This window comes from Dinoponera quadriceps, unplaced genomic scaffold (assembly GCF_001313825.1).
Source record: "Dinoponera quadriceps isolate SergipeBrazil2010 unplaced genomic scaffold, ASM131382v1 scaffold657, whole genome shotgun sequence".
NCBI lineage: Eukaryota > Metazoa > Arthropoda > Insecta > Hymenoptera > Formicidae > Dinoponera > Dinoponera quadriceps.
This window is the reverse complement of record NW_014554751.1, coordinates 1-10,439: the sequence shown is the minus strand read 5'-3', so window position 1 is coordinate 10,439 and position 10,439 is coordinate 1. Positions and strand designations below refer to the sequence as shown.

Below are 10,439 nucleotides of genomic sequence, written 5' to 3'. Positions count from 1 at the left end.
AAAACAGAGTGTTGGCTATAGAAACGAGCGAAAATTTATATACATATATATATATATATAATATACATCTCATGTTTATTGTCTTCAAATAAGAAGAAAAACTGTTTTACTATTTAAATTTTGCCTTATGATTCACATATTTATGTGATTTACTCCAATAAAGAAATCAGCTTATTCTTCTTTGTATAAAATAAATAACTTTCATTATCATATTTATAAATTTACATGCGTGACAAATCCAATTAATTCATTGTAATCGACTTAATGATTTCGAAAGATTATACGTGTTTCTCATTCAGCCTGATTCTGTATATTCTATTTTAAATTTGCATCAGTGAAAAAAGAAGTTGAGACTACTATATGTTACAAAATGATTCATTAATTTAACGAAGGAGAGCCATGTAGTTCTTGTAAATGCTGTGTAAAACATAAAGTTAGTTCAACGACACACGAATATAATATTTGCATATAAAAGTAATATAATACTTTTCAAATAATGCATCTCTCTCTATGCTAAACACAATACGTGAATTCATAATTCTGATTACCGATATAACCCAAGAGTGAAAACAACAGACTTGTATAAACGAGGAAACAAAAGAGAAAAATGTCCAGTGCTTCATTGTGAATACAAAACCCTAGTTATAAACGTACATGCGCGCGTACATGGTAAAATACATATAAGGCAAATGAGATTTCAGCAAGCAGAGAATTACGTAATGTAGCATAAAGACGGTTACTGAGAACTATGAGGATTATTACACCGAGAACGATTCTAAGAGTTACGTGAGTAAATATTCATTCAGTGGCTTGTTACATCGTTTTATGTCCGTGTATTTATGAACTAGATTAGGACAGTTTTTACGAATGCGGAGAAGCGGATTTGTCGGCGGGAAGCGTTCAGCTCATTTCGACGGAAGTGCTCACTAAAGAGTTTTAATGTTAAATGGAACGTTTGACAAACGCAGTACAATGTAAATGCGTACCGGAAGATATGAGATTTGTCGTTACTTTTTAATCGAGAAAAAGATAGTACTGCCAGCGAAGTATCACGCTCCTTTTTAGCAGGAAATGATCGTAGCTTTACGTTGCCATGTACAGATTTAGGGTAACCTCAGGAAGTATAAAAAAAAGAAAGGTAGATCATATAAATTAATATCTTCTCGCATAAATTACTTTACCTTATACTGCGTTTCGTTTGTGTATAACACTACAAACCTTATCTTTTTGTAATAACTCATAGGTCTATCCAAATTGTATATAGAGAATAAGGTTCTGTACTTGTAATAAAATACAATCAAAAGAAAAAGGAAGTTTCAGTGCGAGGGCAGAGTGAAAACCGTGACAATCACTTGCCGTCTAACGAGATACGAAAAAGAATGTAGGAAGGATTTATACGGGAGCTAAATTATTATTATTAAATTATTGCTATTCTCTCAACGACAGATTTCCTCTGTGAATTTGGCATCGATTTTTCCTGTACTGTAATACTTTTTTCCTAAAAATTTATTACAAAGTTGCGCGTAATTTACACAAAAGGCAGCACGTAAACTGCTATTTATTTATACAAATTACGAAAAATTTACACCGTATTGTTATTTTATCATTTGCACGTGTAAGTTCTTCATATCAATCTCATTGATCAGCGATCTCGCAAATGTAGTAGCGTTAGCTTCTTTGTTCAAGAAATCCGAGACTAGCTGCGACGCCGGCTTGCCGCCTCCGTGCGCTAAGCACTCCCTTCGATAACGGTCACCCGCTGATCGGCAAAACGGATCATTGTGGAAGTAGGTTTGCCATATCCAAGCAGCGATCGCACGGGAGATCAAGTAGGAGTAGTACTTCGCGCCGTAGCCAACCAAGTGAGAAAATCTCAGTTGCCATGCCTGTAAACGACCACGACGTACTTCATTTGTATTGTCAACAGTTGTATGTGTCAATGAATTTAACTTAACCATACAAAATCGAGAGATTTAAATCTCTTTGTACAAATATTATTTGTTCACACAATCAATAACGCTTTGAAAAGAAATTAATACGAGAATACGTACCGTGTTTTGTACGTACGGTAAACCGTAGTATCCCCTCTGTACATCTGCTAAAATTTCAGTAGTGGATTTCGTCAGTTCACCGCTGTGATACACCTGATCCAGCATACTGTAGAACACCTGATTTTGCAGCTCGGATGCGCAGAAAATATTCTTCGATGCGCACAGTTTGTGCAACAGATGCTCCGGCATCGGCTCTCGAGTTTGGAAATGCTTTGCGAATCTCGACACAACCTGTACGATTACGCAAGCGAATTTATCGAGGTCGATTTGAGTCGCCTTTAAGGCTCCTGCTGCAACTGTTCTTGTTTCATAACATTAGAAGCGTGAAAACGTATGTCAAGAATCTTGCGTTATACGTTCCAATAAAAAGATATATTCACTAAATAACATTTGTGATAGATTCAGTACACTTATAAAATTGTCCGTGCACTTTTATTTTATTCGAACAATCAATAAACAACTGCAAAATTAATCTGTCACGGAACCATTCGTCTTAACCTTTTTTCTCAAGATTTTGTCAATAGTAATTTTACGACTATTTATTGCTTGTTCGAATAAAAGAAAAGTGCACGGACAATTTTACAAGTGTACTGAATCGATCACAAATGTCATTTTGTGAGTATATCTTTTTATTTAAACATATAACGCAAGAATTAGACATGTGTTTTCTCGCTTCTGATGTCATTAAACAAAGACAGTTGCAGCGATTACCCAGGAGCCTTAAATATTAAAGCGCTTTTGGGGCGATAAGTAACTTATATCGACTTGTTGTATCTTGGAGTATTTACCCTGGGATCGCTCGCAAAATATTCCATCAACACACTTGGCACTTCTGCGAAATCTGTGCTGCACCGAGTGCCGGTTACATGTTGATACTTTGTTCGACCGAGCATAGAATGCAACGCGTGCCCCATTTCGTGAAACAGATTGTCCACGGACGACGGACTCAGCAAACACGGATTCAGCCAGTGTGGATGCGGCAGTGACAGCATGAGTACAACTATAGGACTCTGAGGATAACGATAATGCTATAGCAAGATTGTTGCAATTCTTGCAATTATATGTAGAACAAATAAGAACAATAATAAAGACACACAGAATGAATCACTCTTTTCAAAATTTGCTTGTGTGTCAGACAAAGATAAAATAATATTAAAAAGTCGACTGCTACGTAATTTGATATGAGCCAATGGTAAAAAATATACAAAATTTCACACCTGATAAGAACCGTCCGGCAGTTGCTTTCCACCTTGAATCGTAAAGTGGCAGTCTTGATTCGGTTTGCCCGCTCTTTCGTAAAAATCGCAGTAAATGTAACCCAACGTTCCCTCGTCCTCGTCTATTACAGCCAGCTTATGAACGTTATTAGCCCATACTTCTCCGGTCAGTACCGGCACGGACTCGAGCCTGACTCCGTATAACGACTGCGTAAGAATATTTATGCCCTCCATGCAAGCACCAAGGGAAAAGTACGGGGCGAATTCGGTGGAGGAAGTGTTCAACCAAGCCTTTTTCACTTTAGCCATGAAATAATTGGTGTCCCATGGCATTAGCTCCTGTTTAGCAATTCCAAGAATCAGACAACTGTACCAAATGCAATTGCATACGAACGATGTTAGCTAAGGATAGATATGCATACTTGTCTCACAGATGACTCGGCGTCTTTCATCTTTTGCATCTCTTGAAAGTCTTGTGCCGCTTTAGACCGCAAATTTTCGTTCAGTATATTAAGAAATTCTGTCACTACGGTCGGTGACTCGACCGTACTCCCTTTCACAGCTCTGAGAAACAATAATACATTTTTACAACATAGGAGAAATTACAATTGAAACTCGACGTTTTATTACAGAAATTGCATACCTGTGAGCGTAAGATGCAAATCCACAGAATTCCGCTAGTAGATGCCTGGAACTCAAAAGTTCATGCAGCAGATACTCTTGTTCTTCATCGGGGTACAAAAATAATTTGTACGCTGCTTCGCGAACGGCGGTATTGGAGGAGTCAGTATAAAGTCCTTGCACTAATATCTGACCATTCTCTGTCACAAAACTGCGAAATCAACGAGGTATCTTTCTAAAGCTTGTACCTTTGAAAAGTTTGGAACGGAACCATGAAATTCGGTTAAACGAAGAGACAAATTTACATTATATTGAATTGTTATACTCACTACTGTCTAACAACATCGGGTAACGCATTAGCATTAACTGCTCTTGGTATGACAGCACCGGTCATAAATTTCTGACCTACCTACAAATGGAGAGAAAATCATACTTATGAATTTAAACAAGATATTGAAAATACTGTTGATAAATATTTACTTGCAAAATGTAGTCATTTAGTTCGACCACTTTTCTCCTATGCTTCTCAGGCAAATGTATGCCGCATTGTTCAAAATCGAATAAAAATAATTTAGCTACATGATTATCTATATTGGAGGTTTTCTGAATATCTCCGTTACATGTCACTTGTTTTAATGAGTCATACAACTCACGATGTGTATTTAATCTATATTGAACAATTTAGCCTTTATAAATGTCACACACTTAAAAAATATTATATGATACAAATATATATAAAATATTATTTAAAAAATAGGCTTACTTTTCAACTACACCGCTAACAGTTATACAAGCATCCTCAGCTGCTCTTACATACTGTTCATCAGAATGTGCAATTCTGATAAATTCTGCCATATCCGCTACTTTGCATAACGTATCAGACAGTTCGTCAAATATTTCTACCATTTTTCTCTTTCTGTCCTTGCTTGTAGCTTCATCAATAAGAATATCTACTTGCGTCAATGCACGATTTTTTAATATGTAAAAGCCATCCTCATTTTTCAACTCCGGAATACCAAATAATCCCTTCAAAATATTTTAAATTATAAAATGTACATTAAAATATATATGTATGTATTTTTGTGAAATAACATGGCTAAAAAAAATAAAACTTTATATTATTATGAAAGTTTATACGATTGTAAGAGCTGTAGAGATTATGTATAGGTTACTCATTAACTCTCATTTGAGATAGTAGTTTATCATAATTAACACAACAAAAATAATAAAACAAATGAACATAACACAAGCAAACGTGATAAAACTATAAATTAATTAATTCTGACTATGTTTTAAGGACAAATCGGCATTTGAATAAACTTGTATACATTTTTACCGTTTCTTTTTTCGATATATTTAGGAAATTTTGATCGATACTGGAATTAAATACCGTGGCGAGACCTGACCACGTATTTAATCTTCTGCTATTTCTTATACTTCGAAAAGTTTGTCTCTCAAATATTCGTAACATCTTGGAGAAGAATATAGGTTAGATTGTGACAGACGAATTATATACACATAGGCGCGTTCCACTTACCGCTCGTAACGATGCGAGCGTCATTCTTCGTTTCTCATTGGATGTTGAATAAAGATAGAATAATGCTCGCGTCGTTGTGAGCGTTAAGTGGAACCTGTTCTAATATGTATATATATATATATACATATATACAATCGAGCTTTTGTAATCTCATATGGATATTGCAACTGGAGGTTCAGCCGCGGAAAGAAGAGCGGATGAACAGAAAAAGAGGGAGGCCACCGAAAGAATGAAAACAAGATCAAGAAGTCTACGAAGTCCATTTAGAGGAAAAGTTCATTTTTATTTAACAAGGACAGTTAGGTTACAAAAACAGTTTTATTTTATAAGAAAAGATTATTCCGGTTTTACAAGAACAGCTACGTTATAAGAACAATTTTATTTATAAGAAAAATTTACTTTGGTTTTGAAAGAACAGTTATTATAAAGGAATAGTTTTATGATAAAAGAAGAATTTATTTGACCCTATAAGTCATTTCTCGAGAATTACACATTCTATAAAAACAGCCTTAAAAGATCTAGGGAAAAAGAATTTAGTGTAATATCACAGAGTTTATTATTTACATAAATATAGCTTGAAAAAAGTAAAAAGTTGTTTAAAAAACCAGAATAAAAGTAAAAGAAAACCCCCGGTAAGGGATACCGCAAACTAAAACTAATATGAATGCGAGGGGCGATTGTGATTGGTGGGGGCCGCTAGCGAATCGGAAAGCGTCGCGGAAGGAAGAGAACGTTTGAAATCAAAGAAGAGGGAAAGGCGGAGAGTGGCAAGCAGACACTGGAGGCGATAGGACGCATAATTGAGGAAGCTCGGAACTGCTGAGACGAAGGAGACGAGGGATCCTCGAGAAGTTGCTGCCGAAAGGGAAAGCCTGCGGCCTGGTGCGCACCTGCTGGTGGAGGCCCAGGAGACGAGGGAGAACGACCGGTCGCCGCTGCGGTAAGTGATGTATAAGATTGCTACAGTTCCTCTCTGCGTAATCTTCCCTCTTCCCAGAAACCCCGCGTCGGAAACCCAAGACGTCGCACGCGTGAAAATACGCGGATCGCGACGTAAGTTCACGAAATCGGGGAATTCCGCTAGGGAGAAAAACCCATCATCGGTGGGATCAAAAAAACGGCTCTATGCGCTAACCGACGCGAATTGCGTCACCTTATCGCGCACGGCCAATCTTGTCGGGACTTGCTCACGACAAAGGATCTACGTCGCAATAGAGCGACATAAAAGAAGCAGCGAGCGACGCCGCGTTGCGATACGTTTTCTTTATCGGCGTAATTATTCGCGGAATACTTCCGTCTCACACATACATGTTATTTTGTTGCTTAGATTACTATATACTTTTGTGTCGTCCGTATTATATTTTTTCAGTGATTTATCCTATTATCGTTAGTTGCGTCGTATTATACTTATTACTCGTATGTACAGATTTATTCCGTATTTCCTACGTGCGTTAATTGATATCAAATCTATCATATTATTTTGTTTCTTTTTCTTTATTTAGTTTTACTTTAAATTCTTATAGTATGTATGAATCCGTATTTTTTGTTAATTCGGTTATCATTAGCCACTTTGGTAATTTTCTTTGATATTACAAATAGATTTCATCTTATCTGTTTAAAAAGTAAGTGTTTCCTTTTCTTCTTTTTTGCGTGTTTCCCATTTTACATAGTGTGGGCCACTGACAGGCGTCCCGTGGCTCGAACATTCTCTTCGGAGACGATAGCGCTGCCGGGGAGGGAAATCCCCTCGTGCACACCTTATCATATCTGGGGGAGATTTGGCCTGTCCAGTTTTCCGGGCCTGGAGTTTGGGCGAAGCTCTCAAAAACGTCCTGGCGACCGTGGACGGGCAACGGGATCCGTGGGGAACTTCACTTCGAAAGGTTCGGCCGGACCTGGATGATTAAACGTCGAGGTTTTCACTCAGCTAGTGACATCCGGTCACAATGTATGGGAAAACTCTAGTGTGGCACAAATTAAAATTTTAATTTATATTTTAATCATTTTAAATTAATTAAAAATACGTATATTTTTGTCCTTTCTCAATTATATATGTATGCACGACTCACACAATAAACAATTAAATTTATCAACAAATTAAGATTTAAATGTAAATTTAAATGTGAATTTAATGACCGGCTAAGAAATATATTTCATATATAATGTGTATAAATATACATAATTAACTAACTATACATAATTATATTAAATTATGTATGAAATTTATCCATATAGAATTATATTTAATACTAATCATACATAATTATGTATGATTAGATATGATTAGATATAATTATATCTGATTACTATTATACAATTTTTTTCTCCATGCATGCAAGAAAGTCTGTCTTCAAGTATCAATATAAAAGAAATGGTCAAAAGTTTTTTATAGTATCAAAAGTGCACTAATCTAAGTAACTAAGTAATAATAAGATAATTTTATATAATTATATTTAATCACACATAATTATGTATAGTTAATATAATTAATATTAAATAATTATATATGGACAAATTTCATACATAATTTAATATAAATATATATAATTATATTTATACGTGATTATAGGTGTGTTCGGGGAGATACTACTAACACTATAAACGCAACTCTATACACTACTAATGCTGTTCGTGGGGCCAATAGCGCGAAAGCGTTAGCAAGTTCCATGAACGGCATTAGCGTAGCGTTAGCATTTGGTCCGTTCTTTTTAGCTGCACTGCTGAACTGGTGCAATAAGTTAGAATAAAACAAATATATTTTATCTCACTCTAATTTATTACATAAGTTCAGCAGTACAGCTAAAAAGAGCAGATCAATTATTGCGTTGTACTGTTTTGAATTTCTTCTATTCTTCTTCGATTTAGGTTAAATTTTTTTAAGATTAAGTCAAATATCGCAGTTTAAACTCGTCTTCAATTTCAACATACCGAAGCTTTATTTTCACGAAATTGGTTTGACCGAGTGTCACTAAACAAGTAGATAAAGTCAATGTTAAGCCGTCCGACCGCACAGAACATCTAGAGGTTGTCTTCTCCACGGATCCCGCTGCCCATACACGGTCACCAGGGTATTTTTCGAGTTCCGCCCAAATTCTTGGCCTAGGAAGCTGGACCGGCCAAGTCTCCCCAGATGTGCCGTACAGTAATGTGTGTGTGGAGGGATTTCCCTCCTCCACAGCGCTGTCGTCTCCGAAAAGATGATCGAGTCGCGGGACACCCGTTTCGGACACTCAGTATGAAAAATGGGAAACACTTACTCTTTAAAACAGATAAGATGAAATATATTTGTAATATCAAAGAAAATTACCAAAGTGGCTAATGATAACCGAATTAACAAAAAATACGGATTCATACATACTATAAGAATTTAAAGTAAAACTAAATAAAGAAAAAGAAACAAAATAATATGATAGATTTGATATCAATTAACGCACGTAGGAAATACGGAATAAATCTGTACATACGAGTAATAAGTAAAATACAACGCGACTAACGATAATAAGATAAATCACTGAAAAAATATAATACGGACGACACAAAAGCATATAGCAATCTAAGCAACAAAAGAATATATATATGTGAGACGGAAGTATTCCGCGAATAAATACGCCGATAAAGAAAACGTATCGCAACACGGCGTCGCTCACGGCTTCTTTTATGTCGCTCTATTGCGACGTAGATCCCTTGTCGTGAGCAAGTCCCGACAAGATCGGCCGTGCGCGATAAGGAGACGCAATTCGCGTCGGTTAGCGCGTTGAGCCGTCCTTTTGATCTCGCCGAAGATGGGTTTTTCTCCCGAGCGGAATTTCCCGATTTCGTGTACTTATGTCGCGATCCGCGTATTTTCACGCGTGCGACGTCTCGGGTTTTCGATGCGGGGTTTTCGGGAAGAGGGAAGATTACGCGGATATGAACTGTGGCAATCTTATACACCACTTAGCGGCGACCGGTCGTTCTCTCACGTCTCCTGGGCCTCCACCAGCAGATGCGCACCAGGCCGTCCTCGCAGGCTTTCCCCTTCGGCAGCAGCTTCTCGAGGATCTCTTGTCTCCTTCGTCTCCGCAGTTCCGGGCTTCCTCAACTATGCGTCCTACCGCCTTCAGTGTTCGCGCAAAACAGTCGCCCTTGCTTCCTCTGCAATTTCGAACGTTGTCTGCTTTCCGCGATACTTCCTGATTCGCTGTTGGTCTTGGCCAATTGCAGTCGCCCCTCAGTATCTCGCGCAGGCGCACGCGTGGCCATCGTCGGTCTCCTCCAAACCTCTCGTTCGTTTCTCGTTCTAACCAATTGCCTCTCACCCACGCGGTTCCAGCGCACGCGCGTTTCCTACTTTCAGTTTGGTTTTTATTTAAAAAAAAACTTCTGCTTTGTGCGGTCTTCCTTTTCTTCCGGTCAGCCGCGCTCTCTTACCTCCGGTTGCACTGTTCATTATGTACAGGAATAATAGTAAAATAATGAATACGATGCATTTGTATTGTACGATATTCATGTGCAGGAACTGACATACAGTGTGATGCAGTTCTGGGTCAGTGCTGCGATCAGTGCTGCGATTTCGAGTGGGGGGCGAAAGGCCGTTGGGCGAGTCCTTCGCAGCTCATTCTCTTAAGCCAGCAGCACACGATGCTTGTTTCCGTGCTGGAGTGCTTGCTGGATAGAAATTCTGCGTTCTGACTGGTGCACTTCCAGAAATGGAGGACAATACACCAATTAAAACGCAGTATTTTCATCCAGCAAGCAATCCAGAAATAAGCATTCTGTGTCGCTAGCCTTACGCTGTGATCGGATGTCACTAACTGAGTAGAAAAGTCGACGTTTAAGGGCCATCCAGGCCCCGCCGAACCTTTAGAAGTGAACTTCCCCAAGGATCTCGCTGCCCGTCCACGGTTGCCAGAGCGTTTTGAGAGTTTCGCCCAAACTCTAGGCCCGGGAAGCTGGACCGGCCAAGTTTCCCCAGATATGCCGTGTTACCAGGTGTAGAAGTATGAAACCAGAATTTCCCTATAGATGGTGCTA

At 38.1% G+C, this 10,439-nt stretch overlaps 1 protein-coding gene across 1 annotated transcript; it reads right to left on the bottom strand.

The window, feature by feature from the left end:
- Positions 1-1,490: 1,490 nt before the first annotated feature.
- On the bottom strand, positions 1,491-5,598 carry LOC106741274 (mitochondrial intermediate peptidase). Its single transcript, XM_014613086.1, has 10 exons — positions 5,226-5,598; positions 4,653-4,915; positions 4,370-4,556; positions 4,219-4,298; positions 3,912-4,100; positions 3,691-3,832; positions 3,269-3,607; positions 2,840-3,061; positions 2,052-2,282; positions 1,491-1,886 (listed from the first exon to the last, which is right to left on the bottom strand). The coding sequence occupies exons 1-10, from the start codon at positions 5,358-5,360 to the stop codon at positions 1,596-1,598; spliced, it is 2,079 nt and encodes a 692-aa protein (XP_014468572.1). The 5' UTR covers positions 5,361-5,598; the 3' UTR covers positions 1,491-1,595.
- Positions 5,599-10,439: the final 4,841 nt, after the last annotated feature.